We start from the raw sequence: 17,411 nt of genomic DNA, 5'->3' as shown, positions 1-17,411 counted from the left end.
AACTCCATTAGTCCCAGTTGTCTACTAGTTAAATTCTCTGAAGGATGAGGAAGGGATCCAGCAGGTTGTCCTACAGGAAAATGGATATATATCCTGCAGGATTCCTGCATAATTTTTGGTGCAGGATTCCTGTAGGACTTTTTTGGAAGGGAGAGTTAAAACGCATTGCTTGTGGTACGGTTTTGAAAACATAAGGAACGTATAATTCATATCAGCAAGAAATAATAATACAAAAAAAGGTTAAACTACTACACACGTTTATAAGCTTAGTGTTCCCACACGGCCATATTTCCATGTTACAGCGCTTGTTTACAGAAAACAGATGGAAGACATAGGCGACTACCTGTGATAATTAGAGTAGTTACCGTCTATGAATGGGCAAGTCTGCGCTCAACTCTGTGGAGGAGTTAATGTACTTGGCTATTTTAGCGACAAACTCAGATTGTAAATGTTTGCTAATGGTTGTTAGTGTTGCTAACGTTTTCAAGCAAATTCCTATCGCTAAAAATGTCACACCGTTGTTATAGAGAAGGTCACAAGCTAATAGGGTTGCAAAGGGAGTGTATATTACTGAAACTTTCTAAGTTTACCAGTAAACTACCAGAATTTTGGTATCTTTCAAGGATTTTATGTAATCGATCACAATACATCTAGTGGCTCTTTTGGGTACTTCAGATTATCAGAAGTGTCTGTAAAAATCTCTGGCCCTCTGTGTGGCCTTATCACATAAAAAATAAATAATAATATTTCACAATTATTTAACCAGGTAGGCCAGTTGAGAACAAGTTCTCATTTACAACTGCGACCTGGCCAAGATAAAGCAAAGCAGTGCGACAAAAACAACAACACTGAGTTACACATTGTATAAACAAACGTGCAATCAATAACACAATAGAAAAATCTGTAAACAGTGTGTGCAAATGAAGTAAGGAAGTAAGGCAATTAAGGCCAATAGTGGCGAATTAATTACAATTTAGCAATTTACACTGGAGTGATATATGTGCAGATGAGGATGTGCAAGTAAAAATACTGGTGTGCAAAAGAGCAGAAAAGCAAAAACAAATATGGGGATGAGGTAGGTAGTTGGTTGGATGGGCTATTTACAGATGGGCTGTGTACTGCTGCATTGATCGGTAAGCTGCTCTGACAGCTGATATAAGTCTCCAACTTCAGTGATTTTTGCAATTCATTCCAGTCATTGGCAGCAGAGAACTGGAAGGAAAGGCGGCCAAAGTAGGTGTTGGCTTTGGGGATGACCAGTGAAATATACCTGCTGGGGCGCGTGGTACAGGTGAGTGTTGCTATGGTGACCAGCGATCTGAGATAAGGCGGAGCTATACCTAGCAAAGACTTATAGATGACCTGGAGCCAGTGGGTTTGGCAACGAATATGTAGCGAGGACCAGCCAACAAGAGCATACAGGTCGCAGTGGTGGGTAGTATATGGGGCTTTGGTGACAAATCAGATGACACTGTGATAGACTGCATACAATTTGCTGAGTAGAGTGTTGGAGGCTATTTTGTAAATGACATCGCCGAAGTCTAAGATCAGTAGGATAGTCAGTTTTACGAGGGTATGTTTGGCAGCATGAGTGAAGGAGGCTTTGTTGCGAAATAGCCGGTTCTAGATCTAACTTTGGATTGGAGATGCTTAATGTAAAATATATGACATCATTTAATAGGATGATTTAATAGAACAAAGCTGTAATCATTATCCTAAATATAAACCATCAACTTAGTTCAGCATGAAACGTTCTTTATATATATAAAAAAATATTATGTCAATATGTAATTGTTTTGTCGTCAAACTGGTGGTAGTTGTGAAAAAAGTAAATAGTTGAAGAGTTGCTGTTAATTGAAAATAATGACATTATTGATCAGATGCTATTTTCATTAATTAGGCTATTTTCTCTTAAACCATATGTTCTATATATATATATATTAAAGTTATTCAAGCAGAAATTACCAAAGAATCTTACTGAAGATTCCGGTAACCTTGGTAAATTACCGCTAGCTTTGCAACCGTACACGCGAGTAGAAATGTTTGACATTGTATATTTAAGAAGTTAAGTTCCATTTGTATCCCTGAGCTGTACTCACCACTGCAGGTTGCTTACTGATTTGGAGAGAGCGCACCGGCCACTCACATGCGCCAAGTAATTACAATGGGAGAATCTCAATAGCATTTCCTTGATTCCTCTGGGACCTCTGAACTCCTCATCCAATTTGTTTTGAGGAGGCGGCGGGGAGAGAGCACCCGAGGAATCAAGGAAACACAATTATGATTCTCCAAATCTTTTATGTCGAGGGGTGTTTTCCTAATAATAGCCTATCTACAGTATATTAGTTTAACGTTAATGTAATAAAGTATTTGTCCTGAAATGTTTAAATATATTATGGATTGGTCATAGATAAGACAACTATTGAGAAGTATCGATTGTAAAGGGGATTATTAGGCTAATAATAATTTATGAAATACTTGTTTAGGTGCATTTTGTATTATCTCAGTGTTACGGGTTGGGCTTCATGTGCCCATTTTCAGGAGAGCATAGGCTGGAGTGACATGTTATCCAATGCTCTAGTCTAGGCCTACTAAACTCAGCTGTGTGCAATCATTGATGCGTTGTCAAAGTTATAGGAGCTCTGCCTAGTTTAAAGGTGCTCTGTCTTAGAAGCTAATTGAAGCTTCAGTATATTGGCCATTTCGTTTATCTGTATAAGTCAGAGTCCGTCAACATCTTGTCATAGATCCAGCTCACCTTCTGCACCTGTTAATAAATACCACAATTTTGCACCTGAATTCCATCTGACTCCTGATGCTTCACACACCCTGACAAGACCGTAGGGTCCACTATTCTACACAATATAAAAAGAAATGTCTACTTTTCAACTTTCTATAAAACCCTTGGTAGCAGGAGCTTTTTTCGTGTTGGCGACTTCATGGTGGTCAGATACAACCACATACAGCCTCAACTCCTCTCTCCCCCGACCTTACACCTCCCCCCACACCTCCTTTCCCACACTCTTCCACTATCTTCTCTTTACCCCGCTAACCCCTACACCCCCTCTCCTCCTTCCCTTCACATCCCTCCCCCAGCCCTCACCTTGGCAGGGCCTGCTGCACTCCTGCCAGGGCCCGTAGGCGTCCCAGATGAACTGCTGGGGTTTATCCTCGATAGGGATGTTATAGGAGTACCTGACGTCTGGGTTGTACAAGTTACCTACAGAAAGCACCTGCGGAGTGAGAGGGGGGCAGAGGAACAGAACAATACGTACAGTTCCACTGTTCCATTTGCATCATAACCATTTTACTGTGTCACCTTCTCAACAGTCATGTAAGGAGTTGTTACCTGGACAATGATCTCTTCTTCGATGCGGTCAGTGCAATTGATTCTCTCAATGATGTGGTCAGATCCGCTGTACTCGATGATGGTGTTGCCCAGTTTGATTTCCCTTTTAAACATGCTAACCACAAACTCTCCATTGAGCAGATACTCCCCTCTGATGTTTGAAACAGCTGCACATAAAGAGAGAATGGGTGACACTGACATGAATAAAAAGGATGGCATAGGAGTCTGAAAGTACAGTATGGGACAGGGTGAGAAACCACAAGTGTCTTTGATGAGCTCAGCTACTGTAAAGTCATTTTTCCTTTTGTTGAGGAAATCAAACAAGAGTGTTTACATGGACATACTATAGAGTTGCCTGAGTGTTTACATGGACATACTGTAGAGGTGGATACTCTGCATTGACATACTGTAGAGTTGGATACTCTGCATGGACATACTATAAAGTTGGCTGAGTGTTTACATGGAGATACTGTAGAGTTGGCTGAGTGTGTACATGCACATACTGTAGAGTTGGCTAAGTGTTTACATGGACATACTGTAGAGTTGGATACTCTGCATGGACATACTGTAGAGTTAGATACTCTGCATGGACATACTATAAAGTTGACTGGGTGTTTATATGGACATACCGTAGAGTTGGCTAAGTGTTTACATGGACATACTGTAGAGTTGGACACTCTGCATGGACATACTATAAAGTTAGCTGAGTGTTTACATGGACATACTGTAGAGTTGGCTAAGTGTTTACATGGACATACTGTAGAGTTGGCTACTCTGCATTGACATACTGTAGAGTTGGATACTCTGCATGGACATACTATAAAGTTGGCTGAGTGTTTACATGGAGATACTGTAGAGTTGGCTGAGTGTGTACATGCACATACTGTAGAGTTGGCTAAGTGTTTACATGGACATACTGTAGAGTTGGATACTCTGCATGGACATACTGTAGAGTTAGATACTCTGCATGGACATACTATAAAGTTGACTGGGTGTTTATATGGACATACCGTAGAGTTGGCTAAGTGTTTACATGGACATACTGTAGAGTTGGACACTCTGCATGGACATACTATAAAGTTAGCTGAGTGTTTACATGGACATACTGTAGAGTTGGCTAAGTGTTTACATGGACATACTGTAGAGTTGGCTAAGTGTTTACACTGGCATACTGAAGAGTTGGCTAAGCGTTTATATGGACATACTATAGAGTTGGCTAAGTGTTTACACTGGCATACTGAAGAGTTGGCTAAGCGTTTATATGGACATACTATAGAGTTGGCTAAGTGTTTACATGGACATACTGTAGAGTTGGATACTCTGCATGGACATACTATAAAGTTAGCTGAGTGTTTACATGGACATACTGTAGAGTTGGCTAAGTGTTTACACTGACATACTGTAGAGTTGGCTAAGCGTTTATATGGACATACTGTAGAGTTGGCTAAGTGTTTACACTGACATACTGTAGAGTTGGCTAAGCGTTTATATGGACATACTGTAGAGTTGGCTGAGCGTTTACATGGACATACTGTAGAGTTGGCTAAGCGTTTATATGGACATACTGTAGAGTTGGCTGAGCGTTTACATGGACATACTGTAGAGTTGGCTAAGCGTTTATATGGACATACTGTACAGTTGGCTGAGCGTTTACATGGACATACTGTAGAGTTGGCTGAGTGTTTACATGGACATACTGTAGAGTTGGCTGAGCGTTTACATGGACATACTGTAGAGTTGGCTAAGCGTTTACATGGACATACTGTAGAGTTGGCTGAGCGTTTACATGGACATACTGTAGAGTTGGCTGAGCGTTTACATGGACATACTGTAGAGTTGGCTAAGTGTTTACATGGACATAATGTAGAGTTGGCTGAGCGTTTACATGGACATAATGTAGAGTTGGCTGAGCGTTTACATGGACATACTGTAGAGTTGGCTAAGTGTTTACATGGACATACTGTAGAGTTGGCTGAGCGTTTACATGGACATACTGTAGAGTTGGCTACACTGAGAGTCGGTCAACTGTAAACAAACTCTCACTTAACTCAGTGATAAAAAAAGAGCAGCAAAACAGCTGATGTTTTCATTTACAGCAAGGCCTGCAACAGAGAACAGATAAACCTAATTGGGGTAAAATAATCCTGCATTCCTCCTGGAGGAATCTCATTCCTCCTGTTCTGTTCATCAGTTTGTCTGCTGCACACATTCACACTAATGCGATTATGGAGCTAATTTCCTGAGTTACTTTCCTCGCCATTTCACACATCACAGTTATGTGGCTGCAGAGACCGGCCCACTTCCCGCAAGCCATCTTACCCCCTGTTCCCCCTCAGGCCCCAGCTCAACCGCAGAGACAGTCACGCACGCACACACACACACACACACAAACACGCACGCACACAAAGAAACACAGGCATAGTGACCTTTATGAGCAGCACAGAGAGAATGAAATGGCCCACAGAGGGCTATATGAGTTCTGGATCATTAACGCGTTAGCACGTGTGCCCTAAACTCTCATACAGGCCAGGGTAAATGGGCCCTCCAAATCTCTCAGCTGAAGACAAGCAGAACACTACTGTAGCACCACCAACCATAAATCTAATCAAATAAAATCAATTTTATTTGTCACATGCGCTAATTACAACATTACCATGAAATGCTTAAAGCCCTTAAACAACAATGCATAATTAATAAAAATAAGAATAAAGAAAATATTAACTAAATAAACTGAAGTAAAAAAGAAACTAACACAATAAAATAACAACCATATACAGGGGGTACCGGTACCGAGTCAATGTGCGGGGGTACAGGTTAGTCGAGGTAATTGAGGTAATATGTACATGTAGGCAGGGGTAAAGTGACTATGCATAGATAATACATAGTGAGTAGCAGCAGTGTAAAAAAACAGGAGGTCAATGCAAATAGTTTGGGTAGCCATTTGATTAACTGTTCAGCAGTCTTATTGCTTGGGGGTAGAAGAAGTTAAGGAGCCTTTTGGACCTAGACTTGGCGCTCCGGTACAGCTTGCCGTGCAGTAGCAGAGAGAACAGTCTATGACTAGGGTGGCTGGACTATTTGACAATTTTTGTTGGCCTTCCTCTGACACCGCCTGGTATAGAGGTTCTGGATCGCAGGAAGTTTGCGGAAGGAGGCTGAGCGGTTGCCATACCAGGTGATGCAACCGGTCAGGATGCTCTCGATTGTGCAGCTTTAGAACCTTTTGAGGATCTGAGGACCCATACCAAATATTTTCAGTCTGCTGACTAATACATTCTGGTAGAAATGAGGTAAAACGGATTGGATGAGCATTTTCTTCTTTGCTAATGGCCTTTTACAGCTCGTTAAGTGTGGTCTTAGGGCCAGCATCGGTTTGTGGTGGTAAATAGACAGCTATGAAAAATATAGACACAAATTATCTAGGGAAATATTGTGGTCTTCAGCTTATCATGCGGTAATCTAGCTCAGGCGAGCAAAACCTTGAGACTTATTTAATATTAGATTTTGCACACCAGCTGTTATTGACAAAGGGACACAGACCACCACCCCTCGTCTTACCGGAGGTAGCTGTTCTGTCTTGCCAATGCATGGAAAACCCAGCCAACTGTATATTATCCATGTCGTCGTTCAGCCACGACTCGTTGAAACATAAGATATTACAGTTTTTAATGTCCCAGAAACACAGGCATAGTGACCTTTATGAGCAGCACAGAGATGTCCCAGAAAATGCTCATCCATAGGCGGCGCTCCTAGCGGCCGGCGACTTTAATGCAGGAAAACTTAAATCCGTTTTACCTCATTTCTACCAGAATGTATCATGTGCAACCAGAGGGAAAAAAAATCTACACTATCTTTACTCCTCACACAGAGATGCGTTCAAGCAAAAACTAAAGCATGAATTACCAGTGACCCAACAGGATGGATGGTAGAGGAGGGTTACCCACTCGCTGGCGAATTCTCACCAGGCGCCTGGATCTTTCCCATCTGACTAATTAAAGAAAGAATCTTTGTCCAGTTCGAGGTGAGTATTCGCTGTTCTGATAACCAGAATCTCTTTTCGGTCATAAAAGACAGTGGCAGAAACATTATGTACAAAATAAGTTACAAACAACGTGAAAAAACACACAAAATAGCACAGTTGTTTAGGATCCCGTAAAACGGCAGCCATTGAACCATCTCATATCTGCTCAAGAAGAGAATACTAAACCTTTTGACACCTCTGAAAGGTAGGCATGTTTAAATTCAACAGCCAACAAGACCCTAAAAAAGTGTTTTGATAGTGAGTCTGAGTCTTACCGAGGTAGTTATCGTCTTCTGGTTTCCCTGAGTAGCTGTGTTGACGAACATCAATATTTGTAGCACCACTGGGTATTCTCACCACTTCGTTGTATCCTGCAGCACAACAAGCAGAAGAGAACTCAACGTCTCTGAGTGGACATGACTAAGTTAGTGGTCATTATAAACTGGGTGGTTCGAGCCCTGAATGCTGATTGGCTGACAGCCATGGTATATCAGATCGTATACCACGGGTATGACAAAACATTTATTTTTACTGCTCTAACTACGTTGGTAACCAGTTTATAATAGCAATACGGCACGTCAGGGGTTTGTAATATATGACCAATATACCACGGCTAAGGGCTGTATCCAAGCACTCATTGAGTCGTGACTAATGACTAATGTAGCTGGAAACGGCAGATTTTTTATGGAATATCTACATAGGCGTACAATTAGCCTTTTAAAGTGATAAACATGGATTAGCTAACACAACATGCCATTGGAACACAGAAGTGATGTTTGCTGATAATGGGCCTCTGGACGCCTCTGTAGATATTCCATTAAAAATCAGCCGTTTCCAGCTACAATAGTCATTTACAACATTAACAATGTCTACACCGTATTTCTGATAAATGTTATGTTATTTTAATGGACAAAAATGTGCTTTTCTTTCAAAAACAAGGACATTTCTAAGTGACCCCAAACTTTTGAACAGTAATGTATAACGGGCTAATGAAAAGCGTTCAGTGACCCTTTTCAGCCATTGTGATGATACGTAGTTTGAACACCACGACTGGCCCTAGGCTCACCGTAGCGCACCATGTTGAAGGTGCCTGCCACGGTCTTGCACGAGGAGTTGTCACCGCCACACACACCACACTTATCTCTCCTCGCCTTGGAATTCAAGACATGGTCACATCCCGCTTGCTGCACAAGGTATGAGAAGGAGAATGGAGAGGTGGTTAATGAGGAAAAGCAAGTGGAGGAGGAAGAGGTGAAGAAAGTGGAGGAGGAAGAAGAGGAGAAGGCAGATGATGAGAGGGAGGGAAAGGGGGGTATAGGACATGAAAGGATAAATATCCAACTTGTGCTACAACATAAAATGCATCACTCTCACTTTCATTTGCTTGGCAGATTCTCATTGATAAACATTGATGCAGCTAGGATTTTAGTATTTGCGAGATAATGTAACTAAAGTAGTGGCATTCTTATGAAATCCTGTACTGTACTCTGCAACACTCTGCTAGCCTGCAGGGATAAAAACCATATGACCTAAGAAAATAGTTGCCTAATACACAGAACCTAACCCGGTTAAGTGTGTTAAGTCCATATCAGTGTAACACATCTGACAGGAATTCTCTATCGTAAACAGCACCAAAGTGAAACTCTATTCTGATATAGTTGGGTTTAGTTCAAGTTCCCTCTAATAGGGACCTCTGTGATCAATATTCTTCTAATTTTAAAATAATGTCATTATTATCTTATTACTGTTATGAATGGTATATTAGGTTAGCTGTCAGACTGAAGCTATTAAAGGCTGTGTGTCAGTCTCACCCTGCACAGGCCCTGCACACAGATGTCGTTGGTGTCGGGGCCACATGGCGTGCCGTCGATGACCCGATCCCTGAGCTGATAGTAGGCGGTGCTGCCAGCCACCCTGCAAAACAGCTTACAGCGATCCTTCATCTGAACTACAGGACAGGAGAGGGAAGGGGAATGGTGAAAACAGTCCACTGACCACATTAAAGGGGCTAATGAATTCAACCATATGGATGCTCTAACAAGTTTACTTAGCGTCCTCAAGCTGGATCACATTGATTCACTGAGCACTCAGAGTGCTATGAGCACATCTACAGGAAGCCTTAGTTTACTTACAGCACCATTTCTAAAGGTCTAAACAGTCCAGTACATATAGAGATGTTTCTCTGTGTTAGAAAGATGCAAAAACCAGAAGGTGTCAAGAGAGAGAAGATGTTCTTACTTCCGCTGTACTTGGGTACCCAGCGCACATTAGGAGGTAGACCGTTGATGTTGAAGTGCCGGCCGTCGAAGGCTGCACACTGCTCCTCTCTGAAGTCCCTCTTCTGCTTGGAGCAGGGCTCTGAGTTACATGAGCGGAACTTCATCCTGCGCCCCACACAGTACTTCCCCCCGTTCTTGGGCCTGGATGAAGGTGGTAAATAAATACATAGTCAAATCTTGTACTCTAGGATTGATATGGAAAGAATTCATTTAAGGAGGCTTGATGGTATGGTACATTGACCACGGTAGCTCCAAGGGAGACACAGTCCAGTAGATGTGCATGACTACAAAGGCTGTGCTTACATGGGTTGGTTGCACTCGCGGTCGGCGATTTTGATGCCCCCGCCACACGTCCGCGAGCAGGAGCCAAACGGAGACCAGCCTCCCCACGCCCCCTGCACTGGCGTGGCATCGTGCTCTTTGGTAATGCACTGGCCATGTTTACAGTGCTGTGGAGAGAGAGAGAGAGAGAGAGAGAGAGAGAGAGAGAGAGAGAGAGAGAGAGAGAGAGAGAGAGAGAGAGAGAGAGAGAGAGAGAGAGAGAGAGAGAGAGAGAGAGAGAGAGAGAGAGAGAGAGAGAGAGAGAGAGAGAGAGAGAGAGAGAGAGAGAGAGAGAGAGAGAGAGAGAGAGAAAGAAAAGAGAAGAAGAGCATGAGATAATGAAACCTTAGCCTGCACACTGGCAACACATCTATCTGAAAGTACTTCACAACCTCCTTTGATGTTAATCTGGGAAAAATTACAAAACGAATGGAAAAAGACGGAACCCAAAAAGACATCCATTTTAAATGTGTCTGTCTGAGGGTAAGTGAACTCAAAGGGGAAGATATGTTTCAGGTTATAGCGGAGGATCCATTTTCGTTGGCAACAACAACTGCATTGTAAAAGGTGGCAGCCTCAGCATTGAAGGGTTGAGCAGGTTGGTTGGTTTGTGTGCAGGAATACAATGTGTAAACAGAGCAGGCTCTGAACATGTGTGCTGTGGGACCTCAGCTATTTTATGTCAGACAGACAGCCAGGAAGTGAAGAATTTGGTAGAGGGCCTAATTAGAAGCTACACTAAACCAGTAATGGATAGGGAAATTCACAGCTCTACCATAAGCCTATTACTGCCTCATAATAATACCAGCTCTGGAGAAAACAAATCCATCCTAATCCAAGTTCCAAATATGTTTGAACAAATGGAGGGATTTGGAGCAACTACCACGTGCGCCCCACTCATGTTCAATTATGAGTTTATATCGAGTTGTCATTGGTAAATTGATTTTATGGCAGGCTTCTCTGAACTTGTTGTTTTATTTTGTAATTTGTGCTTTTGATGAAATAATAACAGATTTTATAGTCATGAGTCATTCAAATAGCAGCGGTTATTGTGGTTATTTATGGGGTGTTTTTGACAGTTCATAACATTGAACATTTACAGTATGCTCCAGCATAGTGATTAAGCTGGCTTGGGGTGTATTTGAGTGTGTTTGTATGTTCATGCACAGGCAAATTAAACTATTTGATTATATCTCTCGCTCTCTCTCTGTGTGTACACACTACATAAGTATCTGGTGCTAGTCCCTCTTATTTTCCCACTTTTAATTTGATCTTTCTCTTTATCTCACCCTCTCCAATTATCACAATCTGTCCATTTTCTTCCTTCTCCCTGTCAGATCCCTATATACTGTGGTAGATCTCTCTGCTACTTACCTTTCCTGGAGAGCACTCTGTTCCGTCGGCCCAGGGCATGTGTTGGGTCCTGCAGCCCCTCTGGGCCCCCTCTGGGCTGGTGCACCACAGCCTGCGGCACTGGACCTGGAGAACACACACTGTTACCATTCCCCTGCCTGAGCCCCATCCACAAACACAGACACAGTGCTGTATACTCTTGTATCTCTTACAAGGTGTGTTACCTTTAAACAAAACCTGAAGCTAATCCCTGAGAAACATCAAGCCAAGTGGCTTGCAGGGCTTCACAGGAGGTGTAGCATGTAAACAACATATTTAACACATGCAGAAGGCCTAGCTGAGAGCCAACTGGGACAGCAATTGGATATTACATAACAGATTAAGGTGACTCTAGTATAGAATGTCTGGAGTCATAGACTACAGTAATGTAGGACTAGACAGTGAACTGAGTGTCTGGGTACTTTCTCGTGTTTGACAGACCAACGTACAAAACATGACATTTTAATTCCGCATGGTGCATTCTCTTACCATATATGGGCACACCTGTGTCCCCGGCCCAAATATCAATTCACATTGTTTATTGACATTGTATATCCGTCCAGGCAGCTGCTGTGACAGACTGTATGGCCTAGAAATGGGCTCATCAAGTAAGCACTCGCCATACCCTGTGCTATTAAGAAATAAAAATAAAATGACTTAAAGAAAAAACAAAAAAAACAAAGACACAAACAGACAGAAAACACACTCAGTACAGGTGGACAGGCAGTATTCTGTACAATAACAGAACCACTACTGTAATGTATGTACAGTACTACAAGGCTATTGCTATGAAAACAATACCTGGCTCTCTACAAACAAACATATCTGGAAGTATTACAAATTCCACAACACAGAAGTAATGTTGTTTCCCTTCAACCCAGAAATGTCCAGATACCAGTTTTGGTTGAATAGTTGACTGGTCATTTAACCCTTACTGCGATAAGAGCCTGGTGCTACTAACGCTAACGACAATAACACTTCTCCATAATGACATGAATGTCTATACTAGAAAACAATGTCCTTTACATACTCAAGGAACTCTGTGATGTATTTCCTGCTACACTTGGACCACATCCAGGGGTTAGTGTAGTGGTTGAGTGTGGGCGCCATCACATGCTGCTGTATTTTAACCCCCTCCTCTTTGCACTTGTTGCTGTCATCATGGGGCATGTTGAATCTGTCAGGGGGCCAAACCACAAGTGAGAACATATATTCACCACAACACACAGGTCTAACCCTCTAACCCACCATCAATAAACCTACATGTTGGGCTGATTGCTAAGCTAACTACTAAACCTCATCCTTTAGGCAACAGAATGGTAACACACAGGGTTAACTGACTGAACTGGTTGGGGTTAACATTAGCAGCTGGTCTGTGCCGGGGCCAGTGTCTAGGAGAGTAGGGTCAGAGGGGATACTTATTATATAGTACGGTAGTTCTCTCCCATGGTACTGTACTGTATGGCACCTCTATGGTACAGTATGACAGGTACTGCATTCCACAAGCGTTGTCGCTAAGCAGACTTCAGCAGCGGTATCACCGCTTGACGCCAGTAAGAATGGAATTCAACAATTCCACCTTTTGTGTGTGTTGCGAAAAAATTGTATTTGTCTTTAACACACTTGTTAAAGTCAGTAACAGTCTCCAATGTAGTGGCCTGGAGTTGTTTGGCCAAGCTGGATGAAGGCTGGTTGGCGCATGCTGACTTGGGACTTTTTACATGCTGACTTAGGTCTTGGAGCTTAGAAAGATTTTGAGAGCAAAACCAGGGCCATACAAGACACTTGCCTGAGATAGCATGACAAACTAATACAGCTGCAAAATTGCGATTACATGAAATCAATCAAAGAATAGAGAGCATGCTGTACTCACACATGGCCCAGTTCATGGGCGATAGTAAACGCAGTGCTGAGTCCATTGTCCTCACTAATACTGCAACTTCTGTATGGATCACACACTGTACCCAGCTCTGCAAGCCCTGCAAACCAAGAGTATAATCATCATCATGTTTGTTATTAGAGCATTGTCATCACCATCATCACCTTCATCATCATTACATTGTCATTAGCACCCTAAAAAGCAGCATCATAATAAGTACATCAATATTATTATGAAACTGTCACCAATCAAACGTTATGTTGCAGTCTATATTGCATGTGTCTAGAGAGCTCCTCTTACCTAATGTGTCACACTTGTCCCGCGCTCGACAGATGTCCTGCCTGTGAAAAACACACAGATGGAAGTTATGTCACTGGTTTCACACCCCAGAATCCCATTGCACTGTGATACCAGAGAATAAATAAAAGACAACATATTACAGCGAATTCTGGGGGTAGCCCCAACCGTGGCTCGAAGCTAGGACTGTCAACACAACACTTTAGCCGTTACCCCGAGAGATGGTGATGAGAATGGCTGTGTCGTGGTGGGAGTGACAGCGTACCTGGTGATGAGAATGGCTGTGTAGTGGTGGGAGTGACAGTGTACCTGATGATGAGAATGGTTGTGTCTTGGTAGCAGTGACAGTGTACCTGGTGATGAGAATGGCTGTGTCGTGGTAGCAGTGACAGTGTACCTGGTGATGAGAATGGTTGTGTCGTGGTGGGAGTGATAGTGTACCTGGTGATGAGAATGGCTGTGTCATGGTAGCAGTGACAGTGTATCTGGTGATGAGAATAGCTGTGTAGTGGTAGCAGTGACAGTGTACCTGGTGATGAGAATGGCTGTGTCGTGGTGGGAGTGATGATTCTCATCTTGGTGATTTTGCCTCTGTTGCCAGATACAGAAGTTCTTTAAAGTGGTCTGTGCATTGAAGGAAATGGTAGGGCCATCCTACAGAGAAGAGAGGTTTACAGTACTGAGAACAAGGGAGAGGTTTACAGTACTGTAGTGTGCTTCTGGGGCTGATGAATGACTGCAATGCATTGTATTTCTCTGAAAAGGATTAGGATTAGAGTTAGTGTTGTAATCTTACCAGCTCATTGTTGATTATGACTAACTTCACAATCACAATGTTAATAAGATTTCCGATGCTGGGATCCTTGTAGATGGAAGACACCTGAAGGAAAAGATTATAGACAGAAAAATTAAGCGTGTTTTAAACATCAATACATTTCAGTATCCAACATTCATCAAACCCTTTAGGAGTGTACTCAATCAGTGGTTCAGACATTCAAAATCAACATGCAGTTCTAAGGAGAAGAACCTGGTCTCGTTGTCTTGTTTGAGAGGTGTATTATGGCTGCACTCAGATCCTGTAGCGAATGCAGACTGCCAAGATCAGAATATAGGCCAGGCTAGCTACCCCCTAGGTTCTCAGCCACAGACTCCTGAGGAGGCCTTTTTATGAAGTGGCCAGGAATATGCCATCTATGTGACATACCTGAGCTTATTTTTTCACTTTCATCAAAGCTGTCAGACAGGTAAACCTCATGCTGCCCCTCTCCTGACCGTTCGAACATGTTTGTTTACATGGCCTGGGACACAACAAAATGCAGCCCCACTCCCCTACAATCAAAAAGGCTGGCTGGCCATTGGGAGGGTGGTTAACTGAGCAGAACTTACGATGGACATTAACGTGAGAATGTAGTGCTGAAGGTTGCTCCCGTGATGTTCCACCATCTTGCTGTCTGCCACCACCATGACTTCTACAAAGCGGGGATAGGAGAGGAAGCGCTTTGATCTCCTGTGAGGTCCTGAGTCACCGCTGCTTTCATTAGCCGGCCGTCTGCTGCTCTCTCTTTCTGATCTGGAGAGGGGATCGGCAGACAGGCTCTCCAGGTCATTCAGCATGTCGCTACTGCTGGCCATCGGACGTCTCCTCACCTTGTCCCTGTTCCTCTTGTGTCTGTGTTTCTGTCCTGGAAAAGAGATGGTCAAATGAATATAATACTCTCAATATAAAATACAAGCTTATACGGCAAGCTTGTATGACAGGCTATTGCATTTATCAGACAATAAACTGTCATTCTCTTCCTAGAAAGTAGGGTTCAATGGTATCCGTTCCTGTCCCATACTGGGATCTACTGTATTAACGGCAGTGCACACAAGGGGCGGTATTTCTTTCCAAGCGTCATTTCTTTTGACGCACCAAAAAAATGTTGGCAGCAGGGATCTTGATCCAAGAAGGACTTGATTGTCTCTGTTGTAACCAATAAGCTTGATCTGGCAAGCTAGCCACTTAACTAGCAAGTTAGCAAACCAAATGCATAGCTGGAGCCCTCAGCAGGAGATTATTTATTTGGCAAATCTTAGATAGTTAACTTAAGCAGTGGTGTAGCACGCATCCCAGAGCTTTAAGGGCCTGCAATACATTTTTGATTTTTAAATCAATTGTTTTGACGGTATTGAAAACAATAACGTCAGTATTTCAAAGTACCCCGATATACAGTATATAGAGTATACCGCTCAAGCCTACTTGAAAGCACAGTTTTTCTGCTACTGGGAATGCTTGTGAATGCATACAAAGTGAATATGCTACTGCTTTTTGTATATTATTGCTGAAAGAATGAGACAAAACAAATGTGTTGAGGTCCAAGGGCCTGGAGAGAGAAGGAGTGGGGAGGACAGGAGGAGAGATGAGGGGGTGGGTTGCGTTCACTTTAGGTAAGTCTGGCACTCGGCCAAGCACCAAAGATGGAGCAAAGCCCCAACATCTCAAGGAGGAGCACCAAGGATGACTCAGGGTGACTTCTGAGTATGATTTTAATCTTAACATGACAACCAAATGTAAGGGAGTAGCACAAATACCACTCCACTCTTCTTTTCGACCCCGTCTAGCACAAAAGTTGAGCTGTTTCTGCTACCCATGATTCTTATCAGACTGAAAGATATAACCTTTTTGAAAATCCTACAAAGGGTCTTTGTAAAAGCTTGCACAATGTTTTATACAGTGCCTTGCAAAAGTATTCATCCCCCTTGAAGTTTTTCCTATTTTGTTGTATTACAACCTGTAATTTAAATGGATTTTTATTTGAATTTCATGTAACGGACATACACAAAATAGTCCAAATTGGTTAAGTGAAATGAGAAAAAAAAAATTATAAAACCCCCCCCCGGAAAAGTGGTGGGTGCATATGTATTCACCCCCTTTGCAATGAAGCCCCTAAATAAGATCTGGTGCAACCAATTACCTTCAGAAGTCGCATAATTAGTTAAATCAAGTCCACCTGTGTGCAATCAAAGTGTCACATGATCTGTCACATGATCTCAGTATATATACACCTGTTCTGAAAGGCCCCAGAGTCTGCAACACCACTAAGCAAGGGGCACCACCAAGCAAGCGGCACCATGAAGACCAAGGAGCTCTCCAAACAGGTCAGGGACAAAGTTGTGGAGAAGTACAGATCAGGGTTGGGTTATAAAAAAATATCAGAAACTTTGAACATCCCATGGAGCACCATTAAATCCATTATAAACATTTTTAAAGAATATGGCACCACAACAAACCTGCCAAGAGAGGGCACCAAAACTCACGGACTAGGCAAGAAGGGCATTGATCAGAGAGGCAACAAAGAGACCAAAGATAGCCCTGAAGGAGCTGCAAGGTTCCACAGGGGAGATTGGAGTATCTGTCCATAGGACCATTTTAAGCAGTACACTCCACAGAGCTGGGCTTTACAGAAGAGTGGCCAGAAAATAAAAAAATAAGCAAACACATTTGGTGTTTGCCAAAAGGCATGTGGGAGACTCCCCAAACATATAGAAGAAGGTACTCTGGTCAGATGAGACTAAAATGAAGCTTTTTGGCCATCAATGAAAACGTTATGTCTGGCGCAAACCCAACACCTCTCATCCCCCCGAGAACCACATCCCCACAGTGATGCATGGTGGTGGCAGAATCATGCTGTGGGGATGTTTTTCATCGGCAGGGACAGGGGAAACTGGTCAGAATTGAAGGAATGATGGATGGTGCTAAATACAGGGAAATTCTTGAGTGAAATCTGTTTCAGTCTTCCAGAGATTTGAGACTGGGACGGAGCTTCACCTTCCAGCAGGACAATGACCCTAAGCATACTGCTAAAGCAACACTTGAGTGGTTTAAGGGGAAAC

General features: G+C 42.7%; 1 protein-coding gene across 1 annotated transcript in view; it reads right to left on the bottom strand.

Annotated features, from left to right (window-relative positions):
* LOC139557540 (A disintegrin and metalloproteinase with thrombospondin motifs 9-like) overlaps positions 1-17,411 on the bottom strand; it is a 42,395-nt gene that overhangs the window by 14,339 nt on the left and 10,645 nt on the right. Inside the window, exons 4-18 of the mRNA XM_071372507.1 lie at positions 14,925-15,220; positions 14,335-14,418; positions 14,068-14,192; positions 13,542-13,582; positions 13,236-13,341; positions 12,393-12,539; positions 11,852-11,993; positions 11,345-11,449; positions 9,953-10,098; positions 9,609-9,790; positions 9,182-9,318; positions 8,437-8,554; positions 7,646-7,741; positions 3,350-3,516; positions 3,104-3,233 (exon numbers count right to left, since the gene is read on the bottom strand). Coding sequence (XP_071228608.1) covers positions 3,104-3,233; positions 3,350-3,516; positions 7,646-7,741; positions 8,437-8,554; positions 9,182-9,318; positions 9,609-9,790; positions 9,953-10,098; positions 11,345-11,449; positions 11,852-11,993; positions 12,393-12,539; positions 13,236-13,341; positions 13,542-13,582; positions 14,068-14,192; positions 14,335-14,418; positions 14,925-15,220 — 2,022 coding nt within the window. The remainder of the gene's footprint in view (positions 1-3,103; positions 3,234-3,349; positions 3,517-7,645; positions 7,742-8,436; positions 8,555-9,181; positions 9,319-9,608; positions 9,791-9,952; positions 10,099-11,344; positions 11,450-11,851; positions 11,994-12,392; positions 12,540-13,235; positions 13,342-13,541; positions 13,583-14,067; positions 14,193-14,334; positions 14,419-14,924; positions 15,221-17,411) is intronic.

The sequence above is a fragment of the Salvelinus alpinus genome, chromosome 2, assembly GCF_045679555.1.
Source record: "Salvelinus alpinus chromosome 2, SLU_Salpinus.1, whole genome shotgun sequence".
Classification (NCBI taxonomy): Eukaryota; Metazoa; Chordata; class Actinopteri; order Salmoniformes; family Salmonidae; genus Salvelinus; species Salvelinus alpinus.
This window is presented reverse-complemented; position numbering and strand designations above follow the sequence as displayed.